The 16,080-nt window shown below is 62.6% G+C and overlaps 1 protein-coding gene across 1 annotated transcript in view; it reads left to right on the top strand.

The window, feature by feature from the left end:
• The first annotated feature begins 617 nt into the window (after positions 1 to 617).
• The window catches only part of LGR6 (leucine rich repeat containing G protein-coupled receptor 6), an 86,099-nt gene continuing 70,636 nt past the window's right edge, over positions 618 to 16,080 (top strand). The window contains exon 1 of the mRNA XM_074351492.1: positions 618 to 944. Coding sequence (XP_074207593.1) covers positions 736 to 944 — 209 coding nt within the window. The 5' untranslated portion in view covers positions 618 to 735. The remainder of the gene's footprint in view (positions 945 to 16,080) is intronic.

The raw sequence follows: 16,080 nt of genomic DNA, 5'->3' as shown, positions 1-16,080 counted from the left end.
GGTGGGCGGGTTCCCCAGCTGTTGCCTGGCTCCGCGGGTTGCAGGGTCAAGTGCTCCCTGGCTCACACCTGACCGGGGCCGCATGCAAGGACGCTCTGTGGTAGACATCGCACCCTTCTGCAGTGGCGGGCGAGAAGGCCCCCCTCACCCAGCCTGCAAGAGGCCCCTCAGAGCTCACCCTCCAGGACAACCACTTGTCCCCCCACCCCTCCCCACGGGGGGCCGAGGGGGACCCCAAATTCCCACCAGCGGTGACCTTGAACAAAGCACTTCCCTCCTGGGTCCCAGTTTCCTCCCGTAGGAAAGGCGGCTGCGGGGCTGGGAGCTGTGGAAAGTCTTCAGGGCTGCCGCAGGGCTCCTGAGTCCCCTGTGACCCCGAGGCAGTCCCTGCAGGCACGGGGTCCTGACCCACAGCCCGGGCTTCGGGGGACGTTTCCAAACCGCGGCAGGTCCCTCCCCAGGTTCTTTGCTTTTTTTCTTTCCTGGATGAAGCCCCCGCCAGCTGGAAGAAAGGAGGGAAGGGAGCCGACGGGCGAGAAAGTTGCCTTGGCTCCTCCTCCGCCTTGTCTCCCTCCCTCGCCAAGCCCAACCCGTGAAACCAGGAGCGAAGATCGCTCGGCGATGCCTGCGCCAGCCTGACTGCGCCGCGCACGCCGCCGCCCAGCAGAGCCCGTGTCCCCGCCGCCAGGTGCCGCCGCCCGTCGCCCGGCCCGCCGCTCCCGGGCCGCCGCCGAGATGCCCAGCCCCGCCGGGCTCCGCGCGCTGTGGCTCTGCGCCGCGCTGTGCGCCTGCCCGTGCGCCCGCGGCGCGCCTCAGCCCGGCCCGCGGCCCGCCTGCCCGGCCCCCTGCCGCTGCCAGCGGGGCGGCATCACGCTGTCGGCCGACTGCTCGGAGCGCGGGCTCTCGGCTGTGCCGCGCGACCTGGACCCCCTGACGGCTTACCTGTGAGTACCGCGCCTTTCTCCCTCCGCCGCCCGCCGCGGGCCCTCGGGCCTGGGGCGGGGAGGAAAGCCTGAGACAGAGGATCGACCAGGAGTGCGCCTGAGCGTGCCTGGCTTGGTTTCCCAGTTGGCCCCATCTCGGGGTTCGCCCCGGGAGCCCAGGCTTGGTGAGAGGTGGCCTCTGTACCTGGGCTGGAGGGGCGCAGGCCTGCCCCCTTCTCCTCTTGCTGGTTTCTTCTCCCGCGGAGCAGTGCCCTGGACATAGCTGGCAACGCTGGATGACTTGGTGGTGGTGAAGGGAGGGGGCCCAGTGGGGTGGAAAGGTTGTTTGCCCAGAAGAGCAGAGCTGTCACACCAAGGCTGAGTGGCCTTGGTGGGAGGTCCCAGAAGCCGGGAGAGGGTCTTTCCCCACTCTGGTCTCCTCCAAGAGGGCCCCTGCCTGCAGCACCTCTCTTCACTGAGGCCTCCTGGCTCCCCAGGGTCCTCTCTGAAGTCACATCCCACGAGGCCATGTTGGAGACACTGATTTGTGGGCAGGCTGTGTTTAGAGTCTGAGCTGGGGTGAGACAGCTCAGGAAGGGGACCCTGCTGGGGAGGCTGTCCTGAGGGTGGCTCAGAGGGGCTCCGCCTCAGGGCCTGAGGCGTGGGCTCTGACCACTCACCACCTGGTCAGGAGGAGTGGGTGAGGGCAGTTCCAGACCACCTGCCCCGGCTCTAAGGAGAGGAAACCCTTCCTGGCTCAGCCCTGCCCAGGCCCCATCACCTTCACTCAGACGAGGAGACTAAGTGGGAAAGTCTGGGGCCCTCTGTCCGAGGGATGGGGTCCTGGTGCTGTATCACTTTGGGTTGCAGGACTTGGGGGCTCTGAGAAAGCAGGCGGGAGCCGGGCTAGTTTTCAGAGTCAGGCAAGTACTTGTTGAATTAAATGGGACCAGGGCATTCAGTGCTGGCAGGGAGGCTCCCCTCCCCATCTCTCTGTCCCTGTGGGATGTCCCCCTCCACTCCCAGAGACACGGGCTGGGGGCCAGGGAAGAGGAGATAGTGAAGAGATTCCAGGAGAGCAAACCGCATCCTTCCCCCTCCCAGGGTGAAGGCCCTGGGGCCGTGAGGGGCCCCGCCTCTGGCAAGGGAGGGTGGCCCTGGCCCTGCACCTGCTCCACACAGGGTGGATCCCTGAGCCGATTACCATGTGGGTGGTATAGGACATTGCTTCCTTACAGATTCTGTGGCTAAAAAGGGTTTGGAAGTGACTTCTGTGGGGCTTTTCCCTGGGGGAGCAGAAGAAAGGTTCCTTTTCCAGGCTGAGGGGCAGGGAGACAGGGCCTTCCTGAGGCTGATTGGTCCAACCTCCTCCCCGAGACACACCTTTTCTGTGGAAGGACTTGGGGAAGGAGAAGACAGTGCCGCCGTTACAATTCCAGCGTCCCACCATCCATGACAACGGGAAGTTTCCCCCACTGTCCTGTCACAGTTCCCCTGGAGCTGGCAAGTCAGCATTTGGGATTTTCTGAGCCAATCCCATGTCTCCATGGGGGCTGAGAAAGCTCCTCTCTCCCAAGACTCAGACTGTGCTTCCCAGAGTTGGGGGGTGGGGAAGGCAGGGTCCCACACAGAGTGGGACTTAGCAGCAGACTCTGGAATCGTGGAGGGAGGGCAGGAGGCAGGGGTCTTGTCTGGATGGTGACTGAAGGGTCTCTGCTGGGGGCAGGGGGCTTCTTCCTTGGCCTTTCTGGAGAGCTGCCCAGGCACCCACACTCAGGGTGGGTAGGTGTGAGGGTCTCCCCTCCCTCCTCAGCAAAGGGAGTGCAGGTCTAGCTGCAGCCCAGGCGGCCCAACACTTGCTGAGGACAGCACACACTTGCACCTGAGGCCCTGACCAGCAGGGCCTCTCTGTCTGGGCCGCCCAGACCCCAGGGCTTTCCTAGTTCTGCCCCTACTGCACCACCAAAGTCCCCTAAGCCTTCATCTGTGCGTGGGGAGAAGTGGTGGCAGGGATTCAGTGGGGCGATGTGTTGGATCAAGTACCCAGCACTATGCCTGCCATGTGACAGGTGGCCATCGCTGTCCTGCCTCCCGTGGGTGTCTGGTGGAGGCGGTTGGAAGCTGAACCTTAACACGAGGGAGTTGAGCCTGGGGTGAGTGGAGGACCCAGGGAGCCGCTGGTGGTGGGAGGAGAGGAGGGGTGTGTTGGGCTCGCCAGTGCTTGGCTGGCCTGGGGCTCTGGGGTCCAGCTGGCTGGCGGATACTGGGGGTGGGGTGAACATGCAGGTCTCCCTGACACAGGGTGGGGAAGTGAAGGTGAGACGGAAGCACTCGATGTTCAGGGAGCGGCCGGTCAGAGGGGGTACTTGGGGACCTTTGGAAGCAGCCGCAGACTGAACCATAGGAAGCACCAAGGACCTGCGGGCTCCAGGTGACTCTGCAGGTCTCCCAGCGCACTTCACATCGCTGCCCCTCCCTTCTACCCACTCCCCTTCTCTGTGCACACAGCTCTGCCTTGTCCATCTGGGCTCCAGGGAAGGCCAGAAAGCCTTCTCTGTACCACTGCCATCTCTGCTTTACCCCCAAGGGCAAGATGATGACAGCCTTGGGTGCTGCTGCCCTGCTGATAAGGTGGAAAGGCCAGGCTTCAAACGCTCAGCCCTGCAAGTTCTCTCGTTGTTACTACCTCTGACCTGTGGTCTCAGTGAGGCTCACGGGGCTCACGGGGCTCACGGGGGTTTGGACATCCTCCTGGGAACTGACCTGGGGGTGCTGCAGCCCCTGCTCTTGGGTGTTCCGGCCTGACAGCGTGAGAAGGTGGGGTTCCCCTTCTCTGTCCTGACCCACGTCCACCCAGTGAGGAGATCGGCACGTACAGATGTTGGCGACACTGAGTTGTCCTGGCTTGGAGAATCTCTGGTACCTTGAGTCCCTCCTTTTACCCCCAGAGTTGAGCTGTGCTGGGCAGTGACTGGCAGGGGAAAAGCTGCCTTGGCGGCTGCTATGAAAGACCTGGGCACATGCACTTGACCTTTCCCCTCAGCACCCATTTCCATCCCCTCTGCACTGGCACTGAGGGAGGGGCCCCACCCCAGGCAACACCCACCCGCCCGCCAGCTTCCTGCCCCCTTGGGACTTCAGTCCTCTTAAGACTGCCTGTGACAACCACTGGACTTGACGAAAGGTCACATGGGAGTGTGCGTGGATTCTGAGTGGTTCACATCCTCCTCACCCCTGCTTGAGGGGTGATGAGACGGAGGCAGGGAGCTGGGGGGAGTGGGGGGCCCAGGCACAGGCACTGGCCATAGTGGAGCAGGGCTGGCGTCATCGTGAGCCGGTGATCTGGGCCAGTTTCCTCATCTGTAAATGGGGCTCATACCTACCTCGTAGGCAGGGCTGTTGTCTGGATTCACTGAGGTAGAGTCTGTAAAGGGTTTGGAACAGTGCCTGGCCCTCGGGAAGAGCTCAGTGTTTGCCGGTGTTGTTACTGGGGTGGTCAGGCCGAGAACTGTCAGCCGTGGAAGTCTTTCGGGAGGACGGAGTGCTGGAGCCAGCGCTGGGAGGAGAGGAGCTGTTCTGTGAAAGGTGTGGAATAGGCGGGTGCATGTGCGTGCCCGCGTGTGTCGGGGGGAGGCCTGCGCGTGCCCGCGTGTGTCGGGGGGAGGCCTGTGCGTGCCTGCGTGTGTTGGGGGGCTCTCTGGGAATCTGGAGTAGCAGTTTTCTCCTGGCTGGTGCACACATAGAGGTTCATGGGGGTGGCGGGGCAACGGGTGGGAGACCCCAGCCTGCTCCCCAACACAGCAGCGGGGCCCTGCAGGGCCTGTCGTCTGAAGCAGCAGAGACACCTGCAGCTGGTGGAGAAGAGCTGAGCTGGGGGGTGGGGGCTATGTCTGGGGGTTCCACGTGCCTCTTCTAGATTTTGACCTTGGAGGCCAGGCTTCTGTTTCCTTTCCTAATAGATTCTAAGAGCCTGTGCTGTTGCCCCGCCCACTTCCCACAGACTTGGGGACTGTGAGTTCTAACCCTTCAGTTGCTGTGGATGCCAGTGTCACAGGTTTTACCGAGAAACCGTGGGAGAGGCAGGAGAAATCAACTCTGAGCCTCCTGTCCCAGTGCAGCAGGGGAGCCCCCAGGGAGAGCTGCTGAGGGTGGGACGAAGGTTGATCTCAGGTCCCAGGGCAGGGAAGCGCAGGGTGGGTGGGGCGGGGGAACCACCCCAGAAGCTGGGTGCCAGCAGAGCCTGGGGGGTCCGGGCCCATCAAAGGCAGAGGGGGGCGGGGATCACTGGAGGAGGGTGAGCCTGTGGGGAACCAACACCCCAGTTCAAAGGAAAGGCAGGAAGCAGCCGCAGGCAAAAGAAAAAGGAAACCTCTGGCCTCCAGCAGCAGCAGGCAGGGCGCGGCCGGGTGGGGCGGCTGGCAGAGAGGAAGAAAGCCTGGCCTGGAGCAGAGCTGGCCCCGCCCGCCCGGCCAGCCCCGCCTTCCCATCCTGGTCCCCCTCTATCCTGTGGGCTCTCAACCCTGATGGCCCCCGTGCCCACTGGTGGGGAGGCAGGCCCTGGGGAGCCCGGCCCAGCCCCTGGGTCCAGGTCGGCGCCTCAGTTTACAGGCTGTGCGTCTTTGTCCAGAGTTTTGGCTTCTTCCTGGTGAGAACTCCCCCATGGGGGTGTGGGGATGTGCAAGGGCACAAAGGAAGCCAAGGGGGCCTTTGTCTAGTATCTGCCTTAAAACCTCCGTGGTTGTTTTCTCAACCCTCAACTGCAAAGGATCTGCTGAGGCCTGGGGAGGGGGTAACAGAGCTGCTGTGATGGGGGACTTCAGGCGCCAGAGTCTAGACCCCATCAGGCGGCCATCCCGCCTGCCTCCCTCCTCACTGGTCAGGCCCCCTCCCTTCCCCTCAGGAAATGCCTTCCCCGGAGCCCTCCTGGTGGGGACGCCTGGCCCATGGAGGACTCTTCCCAGAGGGACAGTCTAGGTTTCCAGGTGACTGCTGTGTGGAGAGTCCAGCTTCTCCCTAGAAATGGAGTTCTGTGGAATGAGACTTCCCTGGGGCAGTGCACGGAGAGGCAGGTATGGATGCACCATTGACATACCCGCTCCCTTTCCACCCTCGGACTCGCCCTAAGGGTCTCAAGGATCAGAGGGGCTGAGTGCCCTTAGGCTAGTAACCCACCTGCTGGGCGCAGGGCCAAGGACAGGGTGTCCTGCTGGGGCTCTGGACACCTTGGGAAGGTCCAAGGGACAGGGGTCAGGGAGAAATTTCCAACCCTCCTCCCCTATGTTGGAAAAGACGTTCTTCTAGACAAACTGAAACGGACTCCCTGAGTTGGGCTGTCAGAACTGGGGGAGCCCCTCTGTGCTAAGCAGTCCTCTGGTGAAAAGGGGGGTGGTCCCCAATTTCTAACAACAAGTTAGGTCTCTTTTCTCCCTCAGACATGGGAGAACAGGTCTCAGGAGGAAAGAAACACCAGGAGGCCAAATGCACGCTGTGGACAGAGGGTTATTCTGGAAGCGGCAGCAGGCCAGGGTGGGGAGGAGGGCCCCAGGCTGGCACCATGCCCCGCGCCGTGCCAGAGCGCGCCCCAGGGGCTGGCTGTGGGCAGGTGGGGGCCGGGCCTAGCTGCCCGGTGACAGGGCACCTCCAGAGCCAGCATTTCCACTGGGTTCCCTGCCCTGCTGCTGCCTGCTGTCTCCTCCAGAGCCAGCAAGGAGGGCCTGTACCTTGAGTTCCCCCGGCCCTGGGAGGGGAGCGGGCCAAGGGTCCCCTCTGGCAAACCCTGAGACGGGGAGTCGGAGGCTGGGGCCAGGGACGTGGCTCATGCCGTTCTCTGCCTCCTCCCTCTGCTCCAGCACACGGTGGAGGCGCCTTCCTGGTTCAAATGTCCATTCTCTGGACTTCCAGGAGAACACTAGGCCTTTGGGAAGGCCAGTTCCTGGAGCCCAGCTCGCCTGGCCCCCTGGGGGCCCTGCAGACACAGCTGGGGCCCCCGCCGTACTGTCGGCATTCACTGCCCTTTCTTAAGCACCTCGATCTCTTCTCGTGTGGGGGAGGCACAGGTGAGGAGTCTGCTTCTCCACCCTAAGGACTGAGAAGCTCGCTGAGGCCGCCAGCCAGCCCGTGCAGTGCTGAGTTCAGCCTGGCCATCTTCCTTCTGACCGTGGTGCGCCTGCCTCGCAGAGGGCAGGCCTGGGGGTCTGGGTTCTGAGGGCTGGGCAGACTCTGGGCAAGTTAAACCCCCAGGCCTAGCAGCCCCGCTGAGCTGGCGGCCAGGTTCCTATCTTTCTCGGAAAGAGTCAGTGTGGTTCCCCACCCACTTCCACCTGCCAGCCATGGCCTCTGGGAGCCCCTGCGAGGTGTGGTGAGGGTGTAGGGGAGACAGGCTGGCCCTCCTCCAGGGTGGATCTGAGGCGTCTCCAGGGGACTAGCCGAGAGGTCGGAGCCTCAGAGGAGCCAGAGTACTGGGCCTGTCAGTGAAGGCCCTGGTGGACCAGGGGGGGCAGATGGGGCCGGTGGGCTAGGCCCTTGGGGAGAGGGAGGGCTGGCCCAGGAAAGATGGTTGGATGCCCTGGGTTTCTCTCCACGGCCTTCTCTGTCCCTCTCCAAGGCTGGGTGTTCCAGAGCAGAACTTTATGCCTTTTTCTCCTCAAAGCACATTTTAAAAGAAATAAAAACAAAAACAAACTCTATTCATGGTGTTGGGCAGCTGGGGTAGATCATCCAGCACCCCCAGGAAGCATTCGGCCAGGCGAGGGGACCATGCGCGCACCCGGGAGCCCCGCTGTGGCGGGAAAGCTGGTCTGCTCCTGGCCAGGAAGGGTCGAGTCTCTCCCTGCACTGCCTGCTGCTGGACCTGGCTGTTCCTCCCCTCAGCCTCCACCGTTTCTTTGGCTCCAAGTGTAAGCATGGTGCCCGGCCCCGGGCCTCTGGCTGGAGCACTCGGCCGCCCCGGGGACTGGGGCGGGCACTTGGGAGAGGGCCGGAGGCAGGCCCGCAGCAGCCCTGGCGCCCCCGCCACTCTGCTGTCTGGGCTTTGCTGGCAGCAAGACCAGGAGGGTGGGCTCTGCAGTGAGTCTTCCCCCCTCCCCTCCCCCTTGGCCTTTGGAGGTGCTGGAGGAGGCAGCGTCCCCGAGGGTGTCCAGATAGCGCAGTGGGAGGGGAGTGTCAGGAATTTGGACGTGGTGCTAGGCTCAGAGCCAGGTCAAATGGGCTCTGGAGGGGACGGGGGCCGCATTGTCCTTGTCTGCACCTTGCCCAGTACACTGCTTTCCTAGGGGCCTCTGAGGACCAAGGATGGCATGGTTTATTCCAGTGCCCGGAGTGATCTGCTAGTCAGAATTGTCCCCCGACCTGAGTTGCCCTCGGCTCCTGGAAACAGGCCAGAGGCAGCCACCACTGAGGGGCTCCGGACACCTCCTGTAGGAGGGGTCCTCCCCAATGACCCATCCTCAGGGCAGTGGGCTCAGTGGGCAGGGGCCTCCTGTGGTTAAGCCCCTGTTGCTGTGAGTGCCCTGTGGATTTTGATAACACCGTCACCCCCTCTGTGCTGCAGCCCCCGTCCCCTGTCCCTTTTGTCAAGGGTCAGTGGCAGGGCCGCTGACCCCTGGCCATTGTGGGAGCAGACCTCCCCACCTCACGGCTGCAGACTGGGCGCCCTGCCCACCAGGACTCGGAGCCAAAGGCTTCGTCTGCCACCGCCCTCCTGGGGCTGGCCGCTGCTCCCCCTTCCACATAAGGGTGAGGGAGTTTGGGGGGCTGGGGGGACATGAGGCCAGCACGCACCTCAGGTGGCACATGGTGGGGGTGAGGCTGCACCTGGCAGGCCCACAGCAGCAGCAGGAGGGCACAGAGGGGCAGAGTTCATGCCTGACCAATGCCCCCGTGCAGACCCTGGGGAGGTGGCTGTGAGCAGGGAATGCCCTGGATCAGGTCCCGGAGGCCCCAGGGGGACACTCGCCGCAAGGCAGGCGATGGTGGCCCCGGAGAAAGCTGTGCAGAAAGGCCCTGCTTGGCAGGGGGGCTGAGATGGGGGTGTGTGTGTCCCTCCCTGGGAGGTGCCAGGTAGCACTGCCGCCTGCCACTGTGCAGGGGGCACTCATCTGTTCTTCTGTCTGTCCACCTGCCTCCTCCACTCAGGCTCCTGATGGCAGGACCATGTCTCTCGTGTGGGGTGGGGGGCTCTCAGGGTTGGGCCAGGCCTCCCCTTCAGACGGAGGGGGGGTCTGTGCTGCTGGGGCCCTTCTTCTCAGGACCACATCGCCCCTCCCTTCACACAGACACACAGTCACACAGACAGACAGACAGGCAGACACAGACAGACACACAGGCACACAGATACAGACACAGACTCACACAGACACGCAGCCAGACACGCAGTCCCGGTCTCCACCTGCAGGGGCGCCCTGCGCAGGTGGCGAGCTGTACCAGCAGCACCTGCCCTCACTGCCCTCCCGCAGCTGAGATCCGGGGCACCAGGGCTGGGGGTGGGAGGTGGGGTGGACCCAGCGTTGGCCTGTGAGCGTGGAGGCAGGAAGGGCCGAAGGCAAATCCCCGCCTTTGCAGTACATGGTGACGAGGCAGCTGGAGGACCTCTGCTGGGGACAGAAGTGAGGAATGGGGCAGCCCGGCCCCCACCCTCACTCACCTTGGCGCAGACTCAGGGCTCGTCCCTCTGACACGCCTGCCGGGACCCCAGCCCTCCTGACACCTGGCGCGGTACCGGCCTCAGCGCTGGTGAGCTGGGGACCCGGGCCCGTCCTGGCCGGGGTCCGCGGTGGCTGTGCCCCACGGTGGCTGTGCCCTGTGCTCGTAGAAGGGCCCCAGCTTGGATTGCTCCTCTGCTGTTGCCGTCCCCAAATTCTTAATTTTTAACCAAGGGGCCTCATGTTTTCATTTTGCACTGGGCTTTACAAGCCACATAGCCGGCCTGCCCTCAGCCTCTGGGCCTCGTGTTTCTAGTTTGCAGAGCGTGGGTCCTTGGGCTGCCTCCCTTTCCAGGTGGCTGTGGATTCGATGGATCCCTTCTCTGTGCTTTGTGCCCTGGGTCCCTGCCTGCTAGACCCTTTTCTTCTGTTCCCACAGTCGTGATGCCTGCGGGCAAGGCAGGAACGGTGGGTGGAATGGAGCACCCCCCAGCCAGGCATGCTGCCGGGGAGAGGCAGCCTCTGTCCAGTGCACCTGAGTGCCCGGAGCCAGGAGGGGCGGCCTCACCGGGCAGGGCTCCTCGGCCTGAGCGTGGCTCATGCAGAGGCAAGGATCTAGGGCTGCGCTGGGCTGGGGGGTCCCCACACTTCTGCAAATCAGTCAGTCATCAGACTCTGGTGGGCGAGGACTCCGCATGAATGGGGGCGGGGGCCCCTCAGCGTCCTGGTTGTGGGCTCCTTCCAGGTTCGGGGCATAGCAGCAGGGTTACAGGCTGAGCTTAGGGCCACCCCGCCTGGGTTCAGAGCTTGCTCTGCCTTCTGTCAATCCCTGGGGAGGATTGCTCTTTTAGTGCCTTAATTTCCTGACCTGTGAAGTGGGGTTGTGCTGAGGGTTAAATGGTTAAAGCACGACGCGCTTGTAGGGGGCCTGAGACACAGTTCCAGCTCAGTGTGGTTTTATAGTTTATTGTGTGTACTTAGCAGCGGCCAGATGTGCCAGGCCCTCGTATTACATTAACAACTCTCTATGTAACAAATGAGCAGGACACAAAGACTGAGTAACTCACTGCGGGAGCCCCCCAGCCCCTCCCCAGGAGCCCCACCCCGCCAACGTACCCCTGCTGCCTGCCCCCCTCCCCTCCCGACTCTCCCCCGTCCCGCTGCGTTTCTCTCCGGCTGTACCGTGAGGGCTGCACGATCTGGAAGAGTGGGGGTTTCGGCAGGCCCCCTCCTCCAGTTTTGTCTGCACCTTTGAGCCCTTCTCTGTTCAGTGGACTTGGAATCAGGCCACCCTGGCTAGAATTCTGTCTTTGTCACCAACTTGCTGAGAGCCTTCTGGGCCTGCTTCCAACTGGGTTGATAGTTCTGGTCCCCAGATATTCTAGAGAAATGGTCGTATAAATGAAGGTGCAGAGGGCAGGGAGGGGAGAGGGGTGTGAGAGGCTGTGGTGAGGGTGGGGCCAGGTCCCTGAGAGTCTCAGTCTTGCCCAGTGATTCTCAAGATCCCAGGGCCAGGACGAGGCACCACTGTCCCCAGCACCTCCAGGGCTGTGTGCCCGGCCAGAACAAGGCTCTCCCTTAACCACGTGCAGCCAGCGGAAAGAGGCACGCCCACCACCCCACCAATCGGCACCAGGCCACCCCTAGCCTCATTGCAGGCGCCCCTCCTGCCTGCCCCGCCTCCCCCTGCCAGGAAGCGCTAGCCTCATGTCCAGACTGGCACGGGGTGCAAAGGCACCATCGGAGGGTGGGGCTCAGGCTCAGGAAATTCCTGGCCCCCAGGACCCTGGCGTGCCCAGTGCAGACAGGCAGCCCTAGAGCCCGTGGGGGCAGTGGGGAGAGTGTAGCAAGAGGGGAATTTCTGAGAAGCTCAGCTTGGAAGCTTGGCCTGAGGGCCTCCTGAAGTCTCCCTGCAGCCCTGCGCCTGCCTGGGCTGCCACCCCAGGGTAGCACCTGACCGTCAGGAATGTGACCCCTGGGAAGTTCTTTCTGGTGTCCCTCCACTCTCCTGCTGTAACATCCCAGTCTCCTTGCGGTTCTGGGCAGAGGAGAGGGGCAGCTACTGCCAGGTTTGTTAACCCCGTGAGCACTGGCCAGTGGGCTGAGGCCCCTTGGAGGCTGGAGATGCAGGTGCGGGGCGGTCCCCAGGGTCCTGCGGGCCACCTGCTGCCGAGGAGGCTGAGGGCCTGGGCTGGCCCCTCGCGGGACTCACACGTCGCTGCGCCTGCCCTCTGCCCACTGTCCCCTGCTGCCGGACGTCTCTGAGTTAGCCTGGTCAAAACTTAGCAAAAAGTGATGGAAAACGCACTCCTGAGGGGCTCTAAGGAGACTTAGTCTCGGGTCCCTTGGAAGTCCCGGAGCCCCTTGCTCAGCGCGCGGTCCCGGACAAGCAGTATCCGCCCTGTCTGTGACCCTGTTTGGGTGCAGAAGCTCCGACCCCACCCCAGACCTACTGGGTCCACGTCTGCATTTTAAAGTATGCCAAGCCCCTCCCTAAAGCTTATCCTTGGAATAAATCAGACCGTCAGCTGGCCAGCCACTGCCTGGCGCCCACCTCGCCCCCAGTGACGTTTACCTAATTTGTACTTAGCTGTTGGCCCGTGGACATCACCATGATTTACTGCAGGGATGTGGTTGGGAAATGGGTTCGGGCAGGAAGCCTGCAGCTCTGGGGAGCGGTCTTGGAGGATGTCGGGGAAGCATCAGCTTGACTTAGGGTACGAGGTGCTGATTGAGATGTCCGTCTCCCCGAGGAACTGCCCTCAGCCCTCAGCCCTCAGCCCTGCAAGAGGGCTCCCCTCTGCATACCGGCTCCGCCCAGGACTCCCTCCCTGGCTTCTACCTCCTGTCCACCCTTCTGTCTCCCCTCTGGGCTGGGAGCCCCAGGAAAGCAGGGCTGGCGTCTCAGTGCTGCCCAAGCCCCTTGTACATGGGTGCTCAGAACTATCGCCAGGATGAGTGAAGAAAGGAAGGAAAAGATGGCGAGGTGTCAGCAGCAGCTGTGCTCACCTGCGAGAGATCCTGGTGGGCAGTGATGGCCTGGCTCCGCTGCGGGCTGCGTTGTGGCGTCCGACCCAGATGGCTGCGGTGAGGGCGGAGCCGATGGGGGAGCCTCGTAAGCTGCCAGTCGGCCAGCCCGGGGCTGGGCTTGAGTTTCATGAGAGTGAAACATCTATAAATCTGTCCCCTTAGAAGCTTTTGCCTTTCCTATTCATTCTCTTTACTATTTTTTTTAAAGAAAACTTTCGAAAATTTCCATCCGGTTTCAAACAAGCTAAGACAAACAAAGATATGCCAGGCTTGGGAGGAGAGGGGGCTCCAGGGACCCGAGGCTGCTGGTCCTTGAGTCTGCTCTGCGTGTCCGGGTCTGAAGGTCCCAGACGAGTCAGACCCGCCATCTGTGTTGGGGGCTCACCGCCCTGTACGTGCTGGGGTGGAGACAGGCACAGCCGGGTGGGGGGCTACGGGGGAAGAGACAGCCATGGTCAGTGTCCTGCCTCGGAACCCTGGGACCCACGGCTGGGACCTCTGGGGACAAGCTGAAAACAGCAAAGCCCTTGGCCCTGCAGCTGGTCCCAGCAAGCGTTTATTGAGCGCCTACTGGGTGCCAGGGCCTGCGAGGGAGACGCGGGTGAGGTTGGTGGCATGACACATGGAAATACACGTCCAACTTCAGGCCCCCAAGGTAAAGGCTGGGACATGTCCCCAGGATGTCGTGGGACTCCAGGTGGAGACCTTAGGTGGCAACAGGTTCACGAAAGAATTTCAGAGTGAGTCCCTCTCTCTCTCATTTTTTAAACTAACTTTTTATTTAAGTGCACTGCACATCACACAGGAGACTACTACCTGTGGCAAGCGTGTGGCCAGATAAAGCTTCACAGCCTGGTGGGGGTGGGAGAGCTCAGCGGGAGAGCGCCTGCTTAGCAGGCATGAGGTCTGGGTTCAACCCCCCCGTGCCTCCCTTAAATAATTCTTAGACAAACAAACCGAATCACCTCCCCCCACAAAAAAAGGAAAAAGAAAGAAAGGAAAATGAATTTAAAAAACCCTCACAGTGGAGTACCCTTGTGTAACCAGCACCGGACACAGAACATCAGCAGCGTCCCCACCACTCCCCGCCCCCGCCTGGGCCCGGGTCCCCGCCACTCCCCGCCCCCGCCTGGTCCCGTGCTGTGCGTGGATGTGGACCGAGCACTGTTTGGCCTCTGGCTCCCTCACTCCACACTGGGTTTGTCGGTCCATGCTGCCCGGAGCACACAGGTGGACCCTCCAGTTTGGGGTCTCATGGACAGGGCCACCATGAAGGGCTTTCTGCTGGCCTGGTGTCCCGGAGTGGAAGTGCTGGGTCCCAGCCGACCCGAGAGGACTCTCTGGGGAGAACTCTCGGGTTCCCCAGTGAGGTGTGGGAGGTTGGGGTCTGCGGTGGCAGGTGGAATCCCAGCAAGAGAGGGAGGTGAGCATGGGAAGAGGGCAGGGTGCCCGCAGCCTTCTGACCCTCACTGTACACTTCCGGTGCCTCCTGTCACAGAGCTCCACAGACAGCGTTTAAAACAGCAGAGGTGGATTCTCTCCCGTCTGGAGGCCGGAAGCCCAGAGTCCGGGTGTCAGCGGGGCCCCGCTCCCTGGAGCTCTGGGAATCCATGCCGCCTCTCCTAACTCCTGCTGCTGCCAGCTCCCAGGGCTTGTGTCCGCGTCACTGCCTGTCTCCACGTCACCCCCTCCTCTGTGCATGTCTCTTCCAAGGGCGCTTGTCATCGGGTTCAGGGCTACCCACGCAGTCTGAGAGGCTCTCTCCATTTCAAGATCTTTCACTTCATTACGCCTGCAAAGACCCTTCCCAAGCAAGTTCTCACTCAGAAGCCCACCACGGAGCCCACTGCACCACCCCTCCCTGCTATCCTCAGCACCCCTGCTCAAGCCCCCCACTCCCCGCAAAGCCCTCACTCAAGTCAGGCCACTTTCTCAGGGCTGACCCTGCCTCTCTTGGCCTTCCTCCAGGAAGCCCTCCCAGACTGTGTCCTGGTCCTCGGGCACTTGGGACTCCTCCAGCACTAACATTCCAGGCCCTGTCCAGCTGTGCCTGTGGCTCTGAATGCCTCCTCAGACTGTTGCTTCCTGAGGGTGGGTGTGCTGCCTCCCCTCCCTTTTCCCGTGTGCACTCGGGCACAGGAACCTCAGCAAGGCTCTGCACACGTGGGCTCTAGGAACAGGGAACTTAGCTGAAGGCACCTGCCCAACAGTGTCTGGCCAGGGCATCTGCCCAGTGGTGGCCCAGTGGCCAGCCCTCCCTCCGTGCCCTGTCCCCCCAGACCCCACCACTCAGAGGGACCTGACCAAGTCCCTGTCCCAGGACCTCTGGGGCTTCCAGGAGGAACAGCACAGGGAGGAGGGAGGAGCCTGGGCGGGGAGGGCACCCAGCCCTTTGCCTTTCCTTGGAGGAGGCCAGGGAGACAGGAATGTCTTTGGCAGGGGGACCCTGGCCAGAGATCAGAGGATCAAAGATGAGAGACCAGGGCTTAGGCAGGTGGCAGTCCTTTGGAGGCCGCAGAGAAGCAGCAGCTGGTGCCTTCTAAGGCTGACCCAGAACACCCTCCCTCCGCTGCCCCACCCCTTTCTGTTGCAACCTTGCAGAGCTGCTTCCCCAGGCGAAAGGCTCTGGGGTGAGCCCAGGTGAGGGAGGGATGCCACACACCACTGGGCATAGCTAACCGCCCCCGCCCCCCAATTCCTCAAACAGCTGGGAGGCAGTTGGGCGAGAGACAGACCCAAGCAGACTGGCCCCAGCGCCCACAGAGAACTCCCCCAGCCAACGGGAAAGGCTCCGTCTGTCCTCAGCCCAGCCCAGCTGCAGCACGAGGGGGCCAGGCAGGCGTCAGGAAGGACGTCGCTGGGAAGGGGTGCTAGATTGAGGTCTTGGGTCTAGTCTTTTTGTACGTCCCCGAACCCAAACAGGCAGGGCCTGGGGAGGGGGGCAGGTTGTTGGATCTCCTGCCCCGGGGAGGGACGAAGGTGGTGGGACGGGTGGACAGGTGAGGGTCAACACAGAGCACGGCAGGAACCACCCCTGGGACCAGGCAGTGGGGCCTCAGGGGCCGGATGATGCTGGGAAGAAGGACAGGTGAGGCTCTGTGGGTGGGCAGGACCTCCTGGGTGGAGAGGGCAGGGCCTGGCTCACCCAGGTGAACTTGGAGGAAGGGGGCCGGGCTCTGGAAAGTTCCACTGGTCCTCGAAGCCCAGGGAGCGAGCGGGACCCTGAGGCCAAGGCTGAGGCCAGGAGGGGTGGGGACCCTCCCTCCCTCCCTCGCCCTCCCCCCACCCTTGCCCTCCCTCTCCCTCCCTCTCCCTCCCTCCCCTCTAATTCCCTCTGTTGTTCCCAGATCTGCCCACCCCCACTTCCCACCTCTCCACCTTTCATTCCTGGGTTCCGTGTGCAGCTGGGCTCAGCAGAGCCAAGCGCATGGGTTTGGCTCGGCCACTTGTTTAACTGTGTGACTAGATGCAAAGTAGCTTGATATTTC

The sequence above is a fragment of the Camelus bactrianus genome, chromosome 23, assembly GCF_048773025.1.
Source record: "Camelus bactrianus isolate YW-2024 breed Bactrian camel chromosome 23, ASM4877302v1, whole genome shotgun sequence".
Lineage (NCBI taxonomy): Eukaryota > Metazoa > Chordata > Mammalia > Artiodactyla > Camelidae > Camelus > Camelus bactrianus.
The sequence above is the reverse complement of the archived record's forward strand: the minus strand, read 5'-3'. Positions and strand labels throughout refer to the sequence as shown.